Source organism: Myotis daubentonii, chromosome 3 (assembly GCF_963259705.1).
Source record: "Myotis daubentonii chromosome 3, mMyoDau2.1, whole genome shotgun sequence".
In the NCBI taxonomy this organism is placed as follows: domain Eukaryota; kingdom Metazoa; phylum Chordata; class Mammalia; order Chiroptera; family Vespertilionidae; genus Myotis; species Myotis daubentonii.
This window is the reverse complement of record NC_081842.1, coordinates 27,507,076-27,530,015: the sequence shown is the minus strand read 5'-3', so window position 1 is coordinate 27,530,015 and position 22,940 is coordinate 27,507,076. Positions and strand designations below refer to the sequence as shown.

Sequence of the window (22,940 nt, the reverse complement as noted above, 5' to 3'; positions counted from 1 at the left end):
TATTTCTTTCTCCTCATAAGTGTATTTCCGACTTGCCTCCTAGGAGCCATTTCATCTACTCATCAGCTCTCAATAAATGTACTGCAAAAGTTCTATGAGAGTGGACATAATTCAGGAATTCTCTGCAGTTCCTTGGGTATATATGAACATAGTGGTTAAATATGTCAATACCTTATCATGAGTAGCTTATTAAAACTCATTTAATCATAATAAAACATAAAGGAAAGTTAAATAATTTCTTACTAGTACAAATCATGTATTGTTACATATTTTATCTTCATATGTTAATAACTAAAATCATTTTGATGTTTTTGTGCTGAAGAGTTACACATGGCACATACACTGTAGGGGGAAAGATTAGCATAGAGCTAAGAGGGATGAATAACAGAAACAAAGTGGAATTTGTAAAAGCCATTTTAAATATATAAACTTTTTGTGTTAAATAGACTTAAAATTTAATTTTAACATTTTGTCTTATAGAATAATAATAATTTATATGGCCATCAAACATTCTTCATGTGCATTGAAGATACTTCTGGAAAGTCATTTGGTGTTTTCTTGATGAACAGCAATGCGATGGGTAAGAGTCATTTATCTGATGATATATTTAAATGAGATTGAACTTGAAATATTTGAGCTACTCTCCTTATTCCAATAATACATATTATCTGAGAGTAAATTCTATTGTTAGTGATGTAGTCTGCGAAATTATAAGTAGGTTTTGTAGTGAGTGAGACACTGAATTTTTGCATGCCAGTACTCTATTTGAAAAAAATGTAACATTGTGATATTGAGGATTTTTCCTTTTCTTTCAGAACAACATTGAAACACACCCATGAAAATGAATATTCCCATTTCCATAGCCTCGTTTGTTAAGATAAGTTAGGATACAAATAAAAAAGAGAAAGGTTGATATGGGGAGAGAAAGAAGAGATAGTATTTTATTAGTTTATCATAATTCAAGTAATGTAAAATCTTTTTTAATGTTATGAGTGCAATACCCATATTTAACAGGTAAACTGATGATAATAAAAAGCCAAAAAATTAATAATTCAGCAAGAACAGTAATATTAGATGGTTATCTAGGCAATTATTGTTTTACATATAGAACCATCAAATTTTACATGTTTTTCTTAGAAATAACTACTTGAAATGCAATTTAAGAAAGCAATATTTATGTTGCAAAAGGACTGGTTTTCTATTCCTTGCTATGCCATTTCTATGGGAGCTTTTGCCAGTATCTTTACAAGGAAACATCTGGGATATCCTATCATAAACCTCATACGTGGTGGCATTTTACTTTTTCCATGTATTTTTCCTATTTTCAATATCTTATTGCCTCATAATTATTTAAAAACAGCTTAAAATTATGTGCTTAATAGACAACACTTTAAATAGATACTATAATTATTTTATCACTCTTTACCTTTTTACTATTGACATATGATATGCTTTCTCAATTTTTATGTTGTAGAGATTTTCATCCAGCCTACTCCTATCATAACTTACAGAATTATTGGTGGCATTCTGGACTTTTACATCTTTCTAGGTGATACACCAGAACAAGTAGTGCAACAGTATCAAGAGGTGTGTTTCAGGTTTATATTATAAGATATTTTAAACATATATAACTTGCCTACATATTAAATGACTTTAAGGTATCTGGAGCCTGAAAGCTAGCTGTATGTTTAAATCTTACCATTTCTCAGTTATGTTAGGTGGTTTTTATTTTTGGTTTTGTTTTCTGTACTGTGAAGCCTATGTATATTTAAATGTCTATCTATCTGACATATAATTGTGTATTACTTCTAGGCATTTGAATTCAGGTGTTGAATTTCTTTTTTTTTAAATTTTTTTAAAATATATCTTATTGATTTTTTACAGAGAGGAAGGGAGAGAGATAGAGAGTTAGAAACATCGATCAGCTGCCTCCTGCACACTCCCCACTGGGGATGTGCCCGCAACCAAGGTACATGCCCTTGACTGGAATCGAACCTGAGACCCTTGAGTCCACAGGCCGACGCTCTATCCACTGTGCCAAACCAGTCAGGGCAGGAGTTGAATTTCTTTATGAGGAAGTATCTTCAAGCCTCAGGATAGGCAATGAATATATAGGTTATACAACTCTATGGTAAAAATCCTAGAGGCAACTGAATTATGAGGAAGGCTAGTGAAACTTACTTTTAATGCATAGTAGGTAAACTCTCAGAAAATTGGCTATGACACTCAGGTTTAATAGAAGCAAGCACAGATTTTGAAACACACTCTGAAGTCTTATGTTTTAAGGTTACCGTCTAAGCAACTCTCACTTACCTATTAAGTAACATCCTGGCGTAACTGAGTCCAAAATGGGCCTTGGGAAGGTGAGAAATCAGGGCATTCCTTGAGCCTGATTTTGAGTTTCTTCCTTAGAATTGTTATCCTGTGGTGTATATACTTCCTGATGTTATCATAGAAAAATAAAACATTTTTATTGGTATCAGATGTATGGATCATGCTTATTTTTAAAATTTTGTTATATTGCTTCCTGGCCAAGTAGTTCACTTGGTTAGAATGTTGTCCTGATACATCAAGGTTGTGAGTTTGATTTCTGGTCAAGCACATACAGAATCAACCAATGAATGTATCAATGAGTGAAATAACAAATAAATCTCTCTCTCTCTCTCTCTTCCTTTCTCCCATCCAATCTCTATCTAAAAGCAATCAATGAAATGAAATATTGATTTATTAATTATATTTTGACATGCAATTCCCGTTTCCTAAGATAATCTCAAAGAAGAAATTATTGCTATAAAAAACTGTCTTTAATTAGTATCCAAAAGCCTAAAATGAGAGTAGCTAGGATTATACACGATTGAATAATTAAAATGTCCAATAATTCCCAAATTGCTGTTTATAAGAGTAAATTTCAGAAAAGAACACAAAGTTACAGTCTCTATTATATGAAATCATAATTACAGTGATAGGCTGGCCTGTATACAGACTTTGTGTATGGTTACCACACCATCAAACAAGGGACAGCACATTTTTAAAAGGAATTTGACATTTTGTTTTTGAAATATTGATTGGGAGAGTTGTCACGTGTTGAGTAAGGCAGCAGTTGGGACTTAGTCATGCTTGGCATGTGAATGCAGCGTACATACAGCAGTCCACTTGCTTACATCATTTTTTGGGTCGAGTTGCAAAGGCTTGAATGTAAGCTCTACCATAAAATACTGGTATAAAACACAGCACTACTAATCACTGCTGCATTTAAATGAGGCTCAAATTATGTGGAGAGTAGACAAAAGAAATGTTGTTTCTTGTTTGAAGGAAAACTAACGGTCCTTTTTGTACAAGCTGACCAAATTATTGGGTTCAGTATGTTAAAATTTAAAACATAATTTACTTGACTATCCAGATAGTTTTATGTTTTAAAGAAAATGTATATACATATGAAATGAATATCTAACTAATGTAATATCTAATAAATATTTTATATATTTTTATGAAATATAAATTATGCCATATCTGTAACACACACACACACAAAGACATTTCAATCCCATGTCCAAACTTTTAAAGAAATTTTGTGGAACATTAAGATGAATAGGGTTTAAAATACTGAGTTTCTGAGCGTTTTATTTGATTAACTACAGGCCCAGTGCATAGATCCGTGCACTGGTGGGGTCCCTCAGCCTGGCCTGTGCGCTCTTGCAATTTGGGACCCCTCGGGGAATGTCAGCTGGCCTGTGGGGATCGGGCCGAAACCGGCAGTCTGACATCTCCCGAGGGATGTAGTAGTACACGAAGCAGCTGGAGGCCGGGGAGGAGGCCGAGCCCAGTCCAGGCGCAGCACCGCTCCTACTCATCGCAGCCTGCTGCACTTGCCACCACCGCAGCTCTGTAGTGCTGCTGCAGAGGCGGGAGAGGCTCGTGCTGCTGCAGCTGCTCTTTCCAGCTGTGAGCCCGGTGTCTGATGCCCCTTGATCAGCTGAGTGGCGCTCCCGCTATGGGAGTGCACTGACAACCAGGAGGAAGCTCCTGTGTTGAGTGTCTGCCCCCTGGTGGTCAGGGTGTGTAATAGCGACTGGTCATGCGGTTGCTTAGGCTTTTATATATATAGACTAGAGGCCTGGTGCACAAAATTCTTGAATGGGGCGGGGGAGGTCCCTCAGCCAGGCCTGCATCCTCTTGCAATCCGGGACCATTGGGTCCTAATTTTTTGCCTGCCTGATTGCCCCTAACCACTCTGCCTGTCTGATCGCCCCTAAGTGCCTCTGCCTGCCTGCTTGATCACCCCTAACTGATCACCTGCCTGCCTCATTGCCCCTAACTTGTCACCTGCCTGCCTGACCACCCCTAACCACCTCTGCCTTGGCCCCCGCCACTGCAGCTTCATCCAGAAGGACATCCAGAAGGATGTCCAGAAGGTCGTTTGGCTGTCTGGTCTAATTAGCATATTATGCTTTTATTATTATAAATTATTATAAAAATAAATTTAATTCTTCATTGAATGCATAGCCCAATTTTTGAATTTAGAAATTTTACATAGTAGCATTTAGACATGAATAATGGATAAATCATTTATAATGGAAAAATATATATATTCCATGATATATATGTATACACACACACACACACAAGCCAAAACCAAAGAATATTCATTATTTCAAATAAGATTATTTGTCTTAATATAACCTAATAGTTTTAGTGAAAAAGACATAATATGAGTTACACCCATATTTTCATGAGCAAATCATCTTCTGTGTTATTGTGATTAAGACACTGACAGTCTGTTGTGGACGTACAACGAACCTGCTTGGGCCACCAAGGCAATGGAAGGAGTGTCTCCATTTGGCCTCTTTGGAGAGAAGCCAAGGCCCACATGTGAATGAGATAAACACCTTATAAGATAACTGAGTGGAGGCCCGTATACATATATTTTATTAATATATTTGAAAACTAGGAGAGAAATAAGTGCCAAAATGTAAGGAAATAGAAATTGTGTACTTTTAAACATCTTTTTTTCTACCATGATGAATATTCATTTATTGAATCATTCAGTCATTTTGTTGCTAAAGGAAGTGAGAGTGTGATTGGACAGTTTATTTTTTCTCATATCTCTTTGATGCTATTAATGTATTCTCCTCTTTTATTTTACATGCTGAGCAAAATATATCTTTGCAAATGTTATTTTAAGTACTAAATTTCTAATCTTCCAACACAAAATAAACAGAATAGTTACAAAGCCATTTTTAAGTGTTCAGGACAGAATTCTAATAGAATACCTAAGACACATTTGAAAATATAAATACTTGTTTAAAATATGTAATTAAACTTAAATGAATGCTAGAGATATAATAGAGTAATAGGCATATTAATATTAGATTCTAATACTCTTTATTGGAACTAATTAAATGTCTAATTACTTTAAGCTCATTGGGCGACCGGCAATGCCAGCATATTGGAGCCTTGGATTCCAGCTGAGTAAATGGAATTATACATCACTTGATGTAGTGAAAGAAGTGGTAAAAAGAAATCGGGAAGCTGGCATACCATTTGTAAGTGGGATAAAGGGTTGGGGAATGTATACCACATTAAATAGTGTCACATAATCATAAATGTAGGAAATAGTCAGGATAATTATGTAGATGCATATGGATTATTAAGTTGCCTTTTAATGATAAAGTACATTTTATTACCATAGATAATGCCCAGTCCTATGTGAAATTTTGAGATGTGGTAATAAAAAATACTATAACAAAATACACGTTTAACTGTGGACAGAATCATATTTAGTGTTTTCGTAGGCTTTATTTCTTAAAGCTTATATACCTTTTAATATAATAGTTTATGTAATGTGTAGGGTTTTTATACAGTTATGCAATTATATAATGCATATTTAGTTATCACTGAAACAAATGTGAATAATCATAATGCTTTTGTAATCTAGAATTAGAAATACTTATTTTATATATAAATACCATTAATCATTAGGTAAGTAAAAGGGACCTATGTTCATTTACTTTGTAAAAATTTTATATTTATAATACAAGTTTTTTTGGACTTAAAAATTGAAGTATGGTACAGTTATTTCAGGTCTATTTATTGATAGATACTCTGCTAATCTTTAGGATACACAGGTCACTGATATTGACTATATGGAAGACAAGAAAGACTTCACCTATGATAAAGTTGCATATAACGGGCTCCCTGAATTTGTTCAAGATTTGCATGATCATGGACAGAAATATGTCATCATTTTGGTAATGACTATTTATCAATACAATTTTACTATTTACACTCTAATCAGTTAATAGATTTTCTACCATTTCTTTTTTTCTATTATTGTATCTGTTATGCACCACTGAATCAGCTCTGACTTCTGACAACCCTATGAATCAGTGATGTGCACACAGTCCTTTCCTGAACAGCCCTGCTCAGCTCCTATAGCGCATGCCTAGCACATGCCTTTGGCTTCTTTTCTGGAGTCAATCTATATCATAATCGCTCTTCCTCTTTTCTTGCTGCCTCCTGTTTTTCCCAGCATTATTGTCTTTCCAGAAGAACCCTGCCTTCTCATGACGTGATGGTGGGTGGACAGCTTCAGTTTTGTCATGGTTGCCATCAGTGACATTTCAGGCTTAATTTGCCCTCGGGTCCACTTGTTTGTGTTTATGGTGATTCAACCTATCCATAGAACTCTCTCCCAGTGCCATGTTTCAAATGAATCCTCCTTTTCCTATTCTTCTTCTTCCCTGTGCATAGTAATTGGGAAGATTAGGGTGTAGACTGTAGATGATTTTAGCCTTGGTGTCCAAAGACACATTTTGCCCCTTGGTGATCTTTGCTAATTCTTCTATTATCAGGACCCCGGAATTGCCATCAGTAAGCGGGCGGATGGATCTAAGTATGCTACCTATGAGAGGGGAAATGAACAAAAAGTTTGGGTAAACGACTCAGATGGGACTACAACTATTATCGGAGAGGTAAATTGTAATAATTATTGAAGTTGTGTTGGTCAGATTTTCTATTGTGCAGTGACAAAGGTTTTGTGTGTGTACACATGTGTGTGTATTCACTTTCAAGTCTAGATTTGATATTTTAATTGTGTAGAGGTATTTTAGACAGAGTAAATATTCCAATCATCTCTAAAACTGAAGAGATGATTATAAGACTGATAATTTTTAGTGCTATACAAAATGAAAACTAACGATAAAAATAAGATAATGTATATTACAAAATTCTGATAACTATGTAAAATGCATATATAAATTGAATACTTACAGGTGTGTATTAAGTTTTATAGTTTATATTTAACCCTTACAATAAAATGAGATGGTTATGATTAGAATTCTTAATTTATAGGTGAAAACATGAATTTGAGAGAAGTGAAGTAACTTTTCTAATATCACAGAGCAATTAAGAGCAGAGTCAGGACACTGCCTAGCTTCAAAGTGCAAAATTTTAACAAGGATAAATATTCTTTTGGAGACAACTTCATAAGACATATCAAAACCCATAATATCTAGGTATATTGACTTGGTAATTCAACTTCCATAATGTAACCAAAAGAATAAAACAAGATCAATTGTGAAATTATATAAAAGCATATTTATTATCACATTATTTAAAATACCAAAGAGTATCTTAACCATCACTTTTTATCTCACTTATCAAAGTGAAAATTTCTGTTACAAGTCTTCTTTAATTAATTCTTCACTCCACCAGAAAGCAAAATTGAACTTCCTCTCTATAAAAGAAGGCATATATAAGTTGAGTACTTATATATTGTGTACTAAGTTTTATGGTTTACATTTAATCTTCACAATAAAATAATGAGGTAGCCATGATTAAACTTCATAATTTATAGGTGAAAAAATGAATTTGAGGGCGGTGAATTTTCTACTTACAAAGCCTATTAATAAGTCACATAATACATTTTGTTAAGACCTGTTCTGTTGGATATGCACAGATCACATAACCCATACAAATAGTTTACATATAAAACAATATTATCTATCCCAATTTATTTGAAATTTAATTCATCTACCCCAACATCTTTATTTTAAGTAATAAGTATAATAATTCAAAGAAACACCAATCATAAAAAGCAATATAATAAGTGTAGAGTTTAGTACCATGGACTTTGACATGAGAGTGCCTGGGTTTGAAGTTCTCTCCCACTTATTAGTGATATGACCATGAACAACTTATTTAACTTATCTGTTCACCACTTCTCTTGTCTATAAAATGGGTTTAATTATAGAACCTACTTCATCTGTAAAATGATGATTAAAATAGTACCTGTCCCCCAAAGTTCTAGGGAAGAATAAATGAGTTAATAGTAATAAAAATGCTTAAACCATTGCCCAGCACATAAGTGTCATATATGCATTTGTCAAATTGAAAATATATATATACAGTTTTTCCCTTGAAGTTTTTGGAAGCGGTTGCTTTTGGACTTAATAATATACTTTATTTTATCAGACAATGAATATATTATTTGATTTTTATTTTTTAACCTAACCTACTAGGATGCTAAGAATTAAATTAAGCTGCAGTCAAAATAACCTCATCCATCCCATTTACTTCTATTTTTCTCTTCATCAATGCTTCATGTTCTCACTCTTTCTTTTTTTAATTTACTTTCTGTTAAATGCATTTTAAAGTAGGCCTGAGATTATTGTAAATATATATTGGGCATGGGTTACAACATTATGACTAATAATTCTTGTTCTCAATTATTTTGAATTCTCATTTATTTATTTTAAAAATGTATGTATATATGTAAATGGTCTATTCTTCTAGGTATGGCCAGGATTATCAGTATACCCTGATTTCACTAATCCAAGCTGCATAGAGTGGTGGGCAAATGAATGCAGCACTTTCCATCAAGAAGTGAAATATGATGGACTTTGGATTGTAAGTAACTATTTTAAGCCAGTGATTTTGGACAAAGAACATAATTCTTCTTCTATATATTATTATCAAGTTGACAATATATATTTTATACTGTATGAACATAAAATTAAAAGGTCTTGTAATATTTTTTAGAATGTATAAGTATTATACCTGTTGTGCTCATGAGTTAGACAAGAATAAAAACTAAAAGCTGAAAAAAGAGATTTTGTTAATCTTTAGTAATACACTTTATAGAATACATTTCATTTTTATTACTAAGGTGTTGTATCTTTATGACCAATAACTTATTGCCAAAAAATCAGTTTACAAGATTTGAGAATAATCCAATATTAGTACAACTCCAAAAAATGTATTAAGTCTACAGTAGTCAGCAATTGCAGTAATATGAACCTATATAAGCCCTTACCCTTTAAAAAACATTTTTTAGTAAGTTATAGAATAGAACAAGTCAAAATTGGCTAGATTAAATGTTTTATCTCAATATAAACAACAATAGTAAACAAAATCCTAGATATCTGATTTTAATGTAATACTTATTACATTAAAACACAAATCTTTAAAAGTTTCCTTGCATGAAGTTTTCTATCTGTAGATATTGATAGCCTGCTGCAAGGTTTGTTGTATAGAATAATACTGTATGATAGTAAATGATTTAGTATTTTTGGTTGTTGAAATTATAGCTGCATTTGGGGACGAAACTATTTGGTGAGCCTAAAAAAATCTATATTTCAGGGAAAAAAAGTATAATAAATCTGAACATAGAAAAAACATCAAGGATTTTGTTCAAAGATATTGCAATAGTGCAGAATTTTGGAAGGAGAGATAAAACGATTCCTTGGGATAGCTATCTTTGGCTGTTTAGGTCCATAATATTTCTATTTCCTTAAAGTCTTTAATACTCATTCAGTCATTATTTTATTTATTTTTTATTTTTTTAAAATATATTTTATTGATTTTTTACAGAGAGGAAGGGGGAGAGATAGAGAGTTAGAAACATCGATGAGAGAGAAACATCGATCAGCCGCCTCCTGCACATCTCCTACTGGAGATGTGCCCGCAACCCAGGTACATGCCCTTGACCGGAATCGAACCCGGGACCCCTCAGTCCGCAGGCCGACGCTCTATCCACTGAGCCAAACCGGTTTTGGCATTCAGTCATTATTTTAGTTAATCATGTATTTATTAATTCAAACAATTTGTTAGATAACAAGTCTTTATCTTGCACCATGAATATATCAGGTGTTTTGTGGGTCATATAAAGATAGGAAAACTATGTTTTCTGCTGAAAACATGAAATTGAGTAAAAGTTAAACATAATCATGAGGATTTCCATGATAGTAATAGAATGAGATGGAGAGGCTTTAGTTATTAGACAAAAAATCTGTGAGATCATGATGATAATACCTAGCTGCTGGTAGAATTAACAACAACAATGCATCTGCTCTTGTGTTTTGTTTTCAATTATAGCACCAATTTCAATTGTATTATTTAATTTAAATGGAAAATTTTTTCATTCCCTCTTCTCACTTGCTTAGGAAACAATTTAGAGTTTACTAGAATGGAGTTAGAATATAAATGGCACTTTAAGAATAGTGAGAGAGAAGATGGCTGTACCATGGAAAGAGAGAATACTCCATTTCCTACAACCTTTCAAGACCGAAATACCTGATACAACTCCAAAGAAACAGGAAATGGGATGAGGAAGAGCATGTGAGAAAGGCAGCGTCTTTCTGAGGCTAATAGAGAAGCATTTTGACTAATGCTTAAAATATAACAACATAGCATAATAATTAAAATGATTTCAAACCTCACTAAATATCACTGAATTAATTATACTATGTATAAAGAGTGGCAAGTTCTTACTGGAATGATTGCCAAATCCTACTACTAAGTTGTTGTTTTTTTAATTTCTTAATTTTCTTCACATTATTTTTTTCTGTTAGAATGAATATACAGTAAAAATAACTGTCATTTAACTGACTTTAAGTCACATCTTAAAATAGTTTTGTAATTTGCTAGATATATAATTTAGATACCATCCTAATTTTTTAAACTATAAGTTTAAATATTGAAATCACTTTGAAAAATTATGTGAGCTAAATTGTCATAGAAAAAAATTGAACATAATAGTTCAAGAAATTTAATAAAATAACTCCAACATATATTTTAGAATAACTACCTAACTTTCCTTCTTTGTTGTTAAGAAAAATATTCGGAAAAAAGAAAACATTTACTTTTAAAAATCTGATTCACAATGATAAATGTATTCTTTTCAGTACCCTTAATTTTTCACATTAATTACATGCGGGTATGATATAGATGGGAGAAGGGAAGAGTAACAAAGCAAACATACTTCTGAGGAAAGCAAAATTAGACACTTGACTAAGCGAGATGCCTTTTTAAGAGTAGAGACAAGAGATGTGGGGAATAAGGCTCAAATATGTACAAGGCGGGGCAAAAATAGGTTTACAGTTGTTCATATGGAAAATAATGCAATAATTAATAAATAATAATATAATAAAATACTCTGTGTTTTGCATGCTCACAACTATAACCCTACTTTGTCTCAATCTGTATAGAAGTACTTCAATGCAATTAACAGAGAAGGAAAAAGAAATATGTATTTCTTTTTATTTATTTATGTGTTTAATTTTTATTGATTAAAGTATTACATATGTGTCCTTTTCCCTTCATCACTCCCCACCCACTCACACTCATGCCCTCACCCCCCTGGTGTCTGTGTCCATTGGTTAGGCTTATATGCATGCATACAAGTCTTTTGGCTGATCTCTCCCCTTTACCCCAACTCTCCCCTGCCTTCTCTCTGAGATTTGATGGTCTGATCGATGCTTCTCTGTCTCTGGATCTGTTTTTGTTCATCAGTTTATGTTGTCCATTATATTCCACAAATGAGTGAGATCATGCGATATTTATCATTCTCTGGCTTGTATTTCTTGAACGTGTATAGTGTGGTGTATGATTAAAATCTCTTATGTTTTTGTTTGTTTTGTTAATCCACACCCCAGGATATTCTTCCATTGATTTTTAGGGAGTAGAAGGGAGAGGGAGAGACACCGATATGAGAGAGACACATTAATTGGTTGCCTCCCATATGTGTCCTGACCAGGGCTGGGGACTGAGCCTGCAATCGGACCAGGGACCTTCAGTCCACAGGCCAATGCTCTAACCACTGATCAAAACTGGGTAGGGCTCTCTTATCTTTTTTTAGTCCAAAGACTTTACTTAACTGGTTATGGTAAAAACAAACAAACAAACCAAAACAAAACAAAAACCCTAGTAAGTAGCAAAATAAGTTTAGGGCCTAGGTTTCCATGGCAAGAGAATCAGTAAACACAATACCTCACAACCCTGTTTCCAAGATATGTTTAGGCCGCTGGTTCTCATAATGTGGTCTCCTAGCCCCAGGGTTCCCAGACACCCTTCCAGGGACTCAGAAAGGTCCTAACCCTTTTTATTAGGATACTAAAATGCTATTTGCCATTGTTTGCTTTTATTCTCTCATGGGAGAATAGAAGTTGTGGCCAAAGCATGTCCTGCCTGGTTGCTAGCAATGCACATCCTAAAAACTAGATAAATGCCAGCTGAAATGAACAAGCTATGCTGAATAAATAAATATGCTAAAAATGTGTACAATGATAGACTCACAGTGAAAAGAGTGATACAATTTTTTTAAAAAGGCAGTTTCTTAGTACTTGTAATTAATACTTTATATGTAAAATTAACACTAGGTAAATGAACTACATTTTGCTCATATACAATTCCTCAATCAAAGATACCTCTGCTATTTGTGATCTACATTCACACAAAAGCAAATGATATTATTTTTCTCAGTATAATGACTTGTTCAGACCCAAGGTAGAATCAAGCAGTGAGTATAGATAAGCAAATTTGTCTTTAGCTTGGAAGCTTATATTTATCTCCTAAAAGCAAAACAATGTGTTTGCCCTAGGTTTAAAAAAATTGCAAATAACTTAAGTTTATATGATTTATTATTACTTCAAGTCTGCTGTTCCCCAATTTATATCCATTTAGGACATGAATGAAGTTTCCAGCTTTGTTCAAGGTTCAACAAAAGGATGCAATGACAACAAATGGAATTATCCACCTTTTACTCCTGGTAAATTTCATTTGGTTATCTACTTAGCATTAACTGTCGACTGGTAAATTCTAGCATATATATTCCTAAATCGCAAAGTTTGGTAAAATTTTGAGACTCTGAAATCGATATTTTTGTTTTTGTTTTACTTTTGGCCAAAATATGTATGCCTAAATAAAAGAGAATGATTTTAAATTTTGATATAGCATGTTGATTTATTTTCATTTGCTGGTGATAAAGTAAGTAATAAAAAGAAACAAAATTTGTTTGAAATCATAATTGAAGTGACTGCTTTTTTTCATGAACACTTTATTATAAGTCTGTGCAGTTATCAGAATGTGCTTGATGAGAATAGTTACATCTCACATATTCTAAAAACTTTTTTTATCATTTAATTTGGATAAAATAAATAACCAAAGAGAAAAATGTGCTCTTAATGGAGTAAATTGCTACAAGGACTGAAGAAATGACAATAATTATTGCAACATCATATATGCCAGCAAATTAAAGTACAATAAAAAACCAAAAATTTGAATGGTTTGTAATTGTGTGACAAGTCTACATGTATAGAATTAGATCATATTTAAGTTAATTATTGTACTATAAAGCTTTCAAATGGATCTATAGATAGTTGATATACAATTTAAATGTATATATTTCTATACATATACGTTAAAGGTTATTTTTCCCTTGAATTTATTTACTATGTTGTAGTTAGGAGGCAGAGTGTTAGTGAAAGTGCAAATTTAATGTTTAATCAATAGGAGTAGAATGTGGAGACCTAGTTGGAAATTAAATTCTCATTTTTATTGTTTTTTTAAATGAATATGGCATTACATATCATTTAAGAATTATAAAGATTAAAATATACCTTAAGAGCAAAAATATCTTATTATAGAATTTAAAATAGCAAAGAATTTGTAGAAAATGTTCTTTATGTATTTTCTCCTAGATATTCTTGACAAACTCATGTATTCCAAAACAATTTGCATGGATGCTGTGCAGACCTGGGGGAAACAGTATGATGTTCACAGCCTCTATGGATACAGCATGTCTATAGCTACAGAGAAGTAAGTGCAATTCCATTCAGAAACTTCTTTCCTACTTATTGTCTAGAATATACTTGACACTTTACTAATAGAATTGGAAAATAGCACACATGTAAGAAAAATAATATTTTCATGATAGAGAAATTAATATATTAAGAGCATCAGTTCTTTTAGTATTATTCATGAATTTAGAACTTAGTTATCAAGAATAATATGGTGTGTGTATTTAACTGTGATTCTCTTTGATTTTAGAGTTAAAGTACCCTTCAAAATTTTGATTGAGTTTGCTTCTCTGAATATAATTGTGTTCTAAGCATAAACTTCACAATTGGCCTGGAAGGATGGCTCTTCTAGAACAAGTCTTTAACTATTTTTCAAAACCAGGATTTTCAATTAAAAAGTAATTTTCTATGCAGTATCTCCTAAAAAAGAATTTTCTAATGTAGAGTGTTACTTATGTATAAAAAAACAAAAACAAAACATGATACAAAACAAAGGAAGGGGACATCTTCTCTTTATTGCCTACTATTTTTCAAGCATTGTATAAAGACCTATAATGCAATAGTCAATAAAAGCTAGTCTCAACAAAGTTTTTTTTTGATACTCACCTGAGGATATTTTTCCCATTGAGTGTCAACCTATGAACCCAGAGGTCACTGCTTTGATTCCCAGCTAGGGCACATACCTTGGTTGTGTGCTCTATTCCCAGTAGGGGAGGAGTAGGAGACAGCTGGTCGGTATTTCTCTCTCATCGATGTTTCTGTTTCCCTCTCCCTCTCCCTTTCCCTCTCTCATATATATATATATATACACACATATATGTGGAAGAGAAACATCAATTGGTTGCCTCCCACAGGCACCCTGACTGAGGCTGAGGATCAAGCCTGCGACCCAGGTAGCTATGTACTCTTGACCAGGAGTCAAACCCACTACTCTTTGGTCTCTAGGCCAACACTCTAACCACTGAAAACACAGGCCAGGGCAATTTTTAATTTTTATATAATTAAATAACTACAATTTGTTTTTAATTCAAACTCATGTTTATTTGGTCCTAAATCATACCATGATATGAACTTTTTTCTACAATGTCTTCTCAGTGTTTGTTTCTTTACCTTTTAAACCCAGTAAAACATTACACATTACATTACATAAATGAGTAAATTGTAGAAAGAAAAACATTATAGTTCAGTATTTTAAAGGTAATAATATAGAAAAAGTAGCTGAGAATTCTATTATAATTTTACTAGGATAGTCTGGATAATTTTATATACTGAATTAAAGTTTTGTATCTTTTCCTGATTATTTCCTATTTATAAAAATAAAAATTTGCCATTAATACTCAGGTACCAACAGAGATGAGATAAATAATTCTAGTAGTTGTGAATAGTGAACTTCTAGAAACAAACAAAATAAAATACTTCTCAAATATGTACATTTTATCCCAACATTGTTTGCTGTTATTTGAAAATGCAAACATTAATTAAAATCATTGTAACACAAAAATATGTATTGAGTTAAAGTTCAGATTTATACATTTTATATTAAAAATTTTCAATGATTTTAAACTATATATTTCAAAAATAACTGTTGAGTGAATAAAAAAGCACATGTTTTTATTTAATTTGATAAAGGAAGTGATTCAAATCGGAATAATTTCTATAATATTTTTGTCTGTGTTTGAACAGAGTGCATTTAAATAGTATTGATAACTAAATATAAATTGGAATAAACATTGATAAAATAGTTGCAAATATTCTGGTGTGGCTCTAGGAACTGTATGTAATACATATATTTGAAATTGAGACCTCAGAACTTCAAATATCAGTATTATTTTTTAAAATCTTATTTATTTATGTATTTAAAATATATTTTATTGATTTCAGAGAGGAAGGGACAGAGAGAGATAGAAACATTCATGGTGAGAGAGAATCATGGATGACCTGCCTCCTCCACGCCTCTTACTGAGGATCGCGCCTGCAACCCCGGCCATGTCCTTTGAAGGGAATAGAACCTGGGACCCTCCAGTCCTCAGGCAACTCTCTATCCACTGAGCAAAACCAGCCAGGGCAAAAACCTTATTTAATAATTGGATTTTATTTGTAGAGCTGTGCAAAAAGTTTTTCCTAACAAGAGAAGCTTTATTCTGACTCGGTCAACTTTTGCTGGAACTGGAGTCCATGCTGCACATTGGTTAGGAGACAACACCGCTTCATGGGAGCAAATGGAATGGTCCATCACAGGCATGCTGGAGTTCGGTTTGTTTGGAATGCCAATGGTAAGCATTTTCACGCAATGCTATTCATCAAAGCTGTGAATTACACTTAATTTTGTAATATTATTTTGTAATATTATTATCTTAATGATTTTCACCACATTGATTAAAAGTATGTTACAGAAAATTAAACCTCTAGATTTAGGGAATTTATAAAAAAATAGGAATGTAGGTAATGTCTATAACATTCAGGAACATAGAATAAACAAAATTCAATCAAATAAAAATAAATTCATGAAACAAATATCAATCTAAAGTATATAAAGGTTTATATGATAATTGTAAAGCACCAGATAAGATAGTAGAGAAAAATCCAACTAAAAGAAAATGTCAGAAGGCTAAATATATTAAAATACTTGTTAGTTCAGGTTAAAAAGTAAAGCTTTTCTCTCTATTTTAGAAAGAGAAGGACAGAGATTTTTAAAAGAGTTTATTTTTTTCTTTTATATGCACTGAACAAAAAACCAAAGAACCTATCAAATAATAATAACAAAAAACACAAAAACACACAGAATCTTGATTTTGGATATTAAAAAACACATTATCAAATTATTTATGAGTCAAAAATAAGAGGAAGAAAAATGGATAGAGACACAAAAAATTGAATGCTAATAATTGTATTTATATCATAATGGTGAGACATTAGCTAAGTTGACATTTAGAATAAAAACATATAGTATTAAATGCTTAGACTCAAAACAAAAAAGGCTGAATAATAGATACTTCTCCAAAGTAGACATACAGAAGTCCAAGAAACATAAAAACATGCTCAAAGTCACTAATCACCTGAGAGATGCAAATCAAAACAACAAAGAGGTATCATCTCACACCTGTAAGAATGACTATCAAAAACACATCAACAAACGACAAGTGCTGGCAAGGATGTGGAGAAAAGGGAACCCTCCTGCACTGCTGATGGGAACACTGACTGGTGCAGCCACTGTGGAAAACAGTATGGAGTTTCTTCAAAAACTAAAAATGGAACTCCCATTTGATCCAGTGATCCCATTTCTAGGAATATATCCTAATAAATCAAAAACACCAATCAGAAAGAATATACTCACCCCTATGTTCATAGCAGCACAATTTACAATAGCTAAGATCTGGAAACAGCCCGAGTGCCGATCAGTAGATGAGTGGATAAAAAAGCTTTGGTACATTTACACCATGGAATACTACGCAGCTATAAAAAGGAAAGATCTCTTACCCTTTGAGACAGCATGGATGGACCTGGAGAGTATTATGCTAAGCAAAATATGCCAGTTAGATGAGTATCACATGATCTCACTCTTATGTGGAACCTAATGAACAAAATAAACTGATGATCAAAATAGATCCAGAGACATAGCTGCATGGTACAGACTGATGAATCTCAGAGGGAAGGCTGGGATTGGGGTTGGGAGGGGAGAGAGTAACCAGGAAACTTGTATGTATAGCCCATGGACACAGATAATAGTGTGGTGAAGGCCTGGGAGGTGGGGTGTGGGGTGAAGGGAGTCAATAGGAAAAAAAAGGGGACATCTGTAATACTTTCAACAATAAAGATAATTTTTTGGAAAAGGCTGAATATTGAGTAAAGTGCATAAATTAAGAAAATGAAAGAATAAAAACAGAATAAGCCTAAAGAAAGACATAGGTAATAAAAGTAAGAAAAAATGTTAGTGTCATAAATGTAAAGTCTCTAGAGAGAGAGAAAAAATAACAAGCCAAAGTACAAAGATAACTGAACATTTGAATAAAAAAGACCCATCTATGGAAAGTTTTGTTCAAAAGAAAAGAAAACATAACAAATGGTAGAATGTATTTTGAGATTAGTTATTTATTTTAGTAACCAATTAATAAATATTAACTGGGAGTAAATGTTAAAAGTGAATGCATAAAGAGACAATGAAGTAAATAAAATTTAAATTAAATATAGAAGTAAAAAGAGACAATGAAGAAAAAGAATAATGCAATTAGATGCAAGTATGTAACAAAAATGCCAAATATAGAAGCTTGGTTAAAGGAGAATATATGAAGACAGTGGAACAAAATGATTATAAGTCATGCAAATTAATCCATTGAGGCCAAAAGTGTGCTATTCTGGCATATTTGAGAATTTTTACATGACAAGTGATAGATATGTTTGTTGTCTAGATTGGAGCAGATATCTGTGGATTTGTGGTGGATACCACAGAAGAGCTCTGCAGAAGATGGATGCAACTTGGGGCATTCTATCCATTTTCCAGAAACCATAATGCTGATGGATATGTGGTAAATTCCTCTTGCTTTCCCTGTTTTGAAATAAAACATAATCCTACTGTTAGCAAAGTACTTAAATTGATAGCTATATGAAATATGGTATGAAAGCTTGCAGCATAATTCATGACCAAGAGTTAGAAGTCCTCTTCTCAAGGCCTATAAGTATTTTTATATAAAAATGGTCAAATAAAGAAATTATGAAACATAATGTAGTCACTACATAAATATTTTATTTAAACCTAAAGCATATATGAGTGTTTTAAATCATAAATGTTTAAATTAAAGCCAAATATTTTTCAGTTTGGGTTCTTGGATTCTAACAAGTTCCATGTAATTTTTCTCTCATAAAATGTATAATCTATAGTAATAAAAGCATAATATGCTAATTAGACCAGACATCCTTCCGGATGCCCTTCCAGGCGATCTTCTGGACAAAATCAGGGCTGCAAGGGAAGCCCAGGTCCTGGGTGACAGAGGGAAGCTGGTATCAGCAGCCAGGGGAAGGAAGGCCTACCCTTGCACGAATTTCGTGCACTGGGCCTCTAGTATAATATTAAGGATCTCCAGTTATTGTTTAATTAAAGAAACAACAACAACAAAAAATTAAAGTCACTTGCAAAGCAGTTTGAGTCCAGAGTCTTTCTATAATAAACAAAACTGGAATGACATATTGGGATAAATAAAACGAATGCTTTTAAAAACATGGATCTGAGCTGGTGGGAGGGTAAGTACAGGACATGCTGAGCTATTCTACCAACTCTGAGATTTCATGCTGTGAGCTCCCATGGACATATTTTTCAGAGGGAATGGGGAAATTAGGGTAAACCACTGAGTCACTTAAATGTGTGGTGGTTAAAAACGTATTTGCAGTTCACATACTGATTACATATAGGGCCTTAATTCTGTTTGAGAAGGTGTACAACAATTCAGAATTTAACCTGGAAGGAGGCATAATAGAACAGAAGTAAAAGGTATACATTAGGGAGAAGTCACTTTCTAGTCTATCGAAATAGTGCTTTCAAGAAATTTGTGTTTCTTGGGAGATAGTAGTGGAGGACAAAGGTAAGGGAGCAGGGGAAAGGGGAGAGAGCCTTCAGATCACAATTAGACCTGAACCTGGTACGATGAAGCCGAGACAGGGGGGTTGATAGGTTGAGCCATGTTGGGTTATAGGGTTCCTAATTTGAAAGCACTTCAGTCAGTCGCATGTCACATCCTCAAGGGAGAGGTGAGCATTAGAAGAATCATGTATCTCTCAGAAATGGGCTTGAATAGTATTCTCACCATTCTAATTGATGAGCTGGGAGCAGCCAAAGGAAAATTTGGTTTCAGGGTAAGAAACACGATGCCGAATCCAGGGAGGCAGTAGCTGGTTCCCTTAGTTAACTCTGTTACCCATAAAGCAGGAGATGTAAGCAGGTTTGAGCACATCATTGTACCTTGGCTGAGCCACAGCTGACCTAGTTTAGGCTCTGCGGAGAGGCTCTCCTCCAGGTTGCAAGTCTGCAAATGGCCAGGTAGTTCTGTTTCTTGAATCCCCGGGACATCAGACTTCCTAGGCTTAGTATTCGAAGGCGATGGTCAGGCTCCAGGCAGCAAGTCCTCAGGAAGCACATTTTAAACCCTCACTTGAATGCGCCACGTGGCCCAGAGCGTGTCACATAGCTGAGAATGAAGCCAAGCAGTGGGGAAGTGTGTACTCCCCCTTTAATGGTATGGGCCACCGTGTTACATAGCAAAGGTGTGGATACAAGGAAGCATGAAAATGTGAGCTAATAAGTCATTCTGCCACAAATAATATCAGAGGAAAAATTCCTTCTTAAAATGTATTTTTATCTTCCTTTTGTGTATTTAAATGAGAAAAATCTACTTTAAAATAAAGTTTAATTAAAAAATATCCAAATAGAAACTGGAAATGTTCATATAATTTGATGATGAAATAGGAGTAATTTCATCTTTTTATGAACAAGCTAAAATGTATACAATTTTCTTTTCAAAAATAGATTAAATGTTTCTATATTAATTTTTATTCATAGTTTAGCTTTCTTATTTCAGTTTCTCTTTTTCTCCCATAGCATCAAGACCCAGCGTTTTTTGGACAAAATTCTCTTTTGGTTAATTCATCAAGGCACTATTTGAATATTCGTTACACTTTATTACCTTTTCTTTATACTCTTTTTTATAAAGCCCATACGTTTGGAGAAACAGTAGCAAGGCCATTTCTTCATGAGTGAGTACAATGTTCAAGAACTTTTATCTTTAAAATTATACTTGCTCATATATTAATAAATTAATGGAGATAGATCGGGATGTCAAGAAGATTTCTACTCCTTATTTTTACATTCATATAAATGATTTGATGAACTGTAGAATGATAGTAGAACAGTGTTTTGGACAAGATTAATGGAGAAATGTGAGTCTTGAATATAATTTAGAAAATGTAGAGAAAGTACTAGGAAAATTATTTCAGTAAGCAAGATTAAATATAAAATTATTGAAAACTTATCATTTATATATTGTGAAAATCACCTAAATATAGAAAAAAATGTAACATAGTTGGGGGGGGGGGAGGGCGAGGAGGGAGACACAGCAACAACAATGAATTGTACTTATCTTTGTATATCTTCACCAAGGCAAGACCTTTCCTCAAGAAATGACTAAAGATCATTTCAAATCCCAGTCAAAATGGAAGTTAATAATAAAAAAATTAAAGGGAAAAATGTAGAAAATAAAGATTTCTGATACTTTATGAACCCATCTTATAGGAGAAAATGAATTAAACAGAATAGTTATTACAGATAAAAAAATCTTACAATATATGATAGATTTTTTTTTAATTCCAGATACACTAATTTCTTCCACCACTTTTCTTTCCTCTCTCCCTTCCTTTCTTCTCTCTCCAGCATCAGCATGTAAAAAATATAGATTCAAAATGACATATGAAGCAAGTAAAATTAAGCTAATAATCTTTCCCATGGAAAAACTGTAAAGTAAACCAAATAAGGAATTTGGATAAACTCATGTTTTATCATTATGTTATAAACATTGTCATTGTTCTTAGGTTTTATCAGGATACAAATAGCTGGATTGAGGACACTCAGTTCCTATGGGGCCCCTCATTACTTATTACCCCAGTCTTGAAGCAGGTAGGTTTTGAAATTAATAAATTTATTGCTTAAAGGGATATTTTATAACCAAATCTACACTAAACTACAAAATATCTTCATAATAAGTAATACTCAATAGAGTGTTTCAACCTAATAAATGTCAAATTAAATTCTAAAATGTGGAAGACATTTTGAAAAATTATAAAAATATTAACTAGATTTATGCTTTTAAAATACATAATATATAACTGGGAAGAAGAAAATTGCTTACTTTACTTCTGAAAAAGAAAGCTTTATTTATAGACTCAAAATCAGATCTTATTTATAATAATAAAAGTGTAATATGCTAATTAGACCAGACAGCCAAACGACCTTCCAGACATCCTTCAGGCTGCGAGGGCTGAGGCAGCTGCCATGGTTGTGAAGGTTGAGCCCCTTGCACAAATTTCGTGCATCAGGATTCTAGTACTAATGATAATGAATTCTCATTTAAGTAGACATAGATATTTAAATTTTACTAAGTTGTAAGTAAACTTACAAACTATATACATATTATTATGCTATATGCACATATAAAATTTATCTTGCTTTATTGTAGGGAGCGGAGATAGTGAGTGCATACATCCCTGATGCTACTTGGTATGATTATGAAACTGTAAGTAACCTTAATATCATAATAGACTCACAAGTATTATATTGTGGAACATCTTTACATGGAAACTTAAGTCCAAACATGCACCATATCTATTTGCAGTATTTCTGTTACTGTTATAGAAGATGAATAATTTCAAATTTAAATAATGTGTAAAATTTGTGCATTTCATTGTAAGTGAACAAGTATATGTTGCACATGATTAATATGAAGTTATATTTTTTATATAAAGAGTTACATTATTTTCAAATTGTGAAAATATAAGGTCTGCAGTAATTTTAGAAGAGTGGTGACATTTTAATACTGTTTCTATTTTGTATATTTATCTCATTGCCAGAAGAATGAGTATTGACCTAATCTTAAACATTTGTTTTATATACTACATTTAAACATTTGGGAGAGATTTTTATTTCAGCCCTAAAAAGGAAATAGCAGCATTCATACACACATTCTATTTATTTACTTAAACAAGACATTTTGAAAAGTGTTTCTTTTAAAAGGCATTATTTTGCATGTCATTTATATTTATTAGGTAGATCCTTACTTTTTATAGAAACACTGATTTTAAAAAATCATTTTTAGAAACATAGTTAAC

At 32.8% G+C, this 22,940-nt stretch overlaps 1 protein-coding gene across 1 annotated transcript in view; it reads left to right on the top strand.

The window, feature by feature from the left end:
• The window catches only part of SI (sucrase-isomaltase), an 87,044-nt gene that overhangs the window by 14,045 nt on the left and 50,059 nt on the right, over positions 1 to 22,940 (top strand). Inside the window, exons 8-20 of the mRNA XM_059685899.1 lie at positions 481 to 580; positions 1,475 to 1,587; positions 5,418 to 5,543; positions 6,117 to 6,248; positions 6,852 to 6,971; positions 8,794 to 8,907; positions 12,961 to 13,045; positions 13,977 to 14,094; positions 16,177 to 16,348; positions 18,482 to 18,598; positions 20,662 to 20,816; positions 21,648 to 21,732; positions 22,292 to 22,446. Coding sequence (XP_059541882.1) covers positions 481 to 580; positions 1,475 to 1,587; positions 5,418 to 5,543; positions 6,117 to 6,248; positions 6,852 to 6,971; positions 8,794 to 8,907; positions 12,961 to 13,045; positions 13,977 to 14,094; positions 16,177 to 16,348; positions 18,482 to 18,598; positions 20,662 to 20,816; positions 21,648 to 21,732; positions 22,292 to 22,446 — 1,592 coding nt within the window. The remainder of the gene's footprint in view (positions 1 to 480; positions 581 to 1,474; positions 1,588 to 5,417; positions 5,544 to 6,116; positions 6,249 to 6,851; positions 6,972 to 8,793; positions 8,908 to 12,960; positions 13,046 to 13,976; positions 14,095 to 16,176; positions 16,349 to 18,481; positions 18,599 to 20,661; positions 20,817 to 21,647; positions 21,733 to 22,291; positions 22,447 to 22,940) is intronic.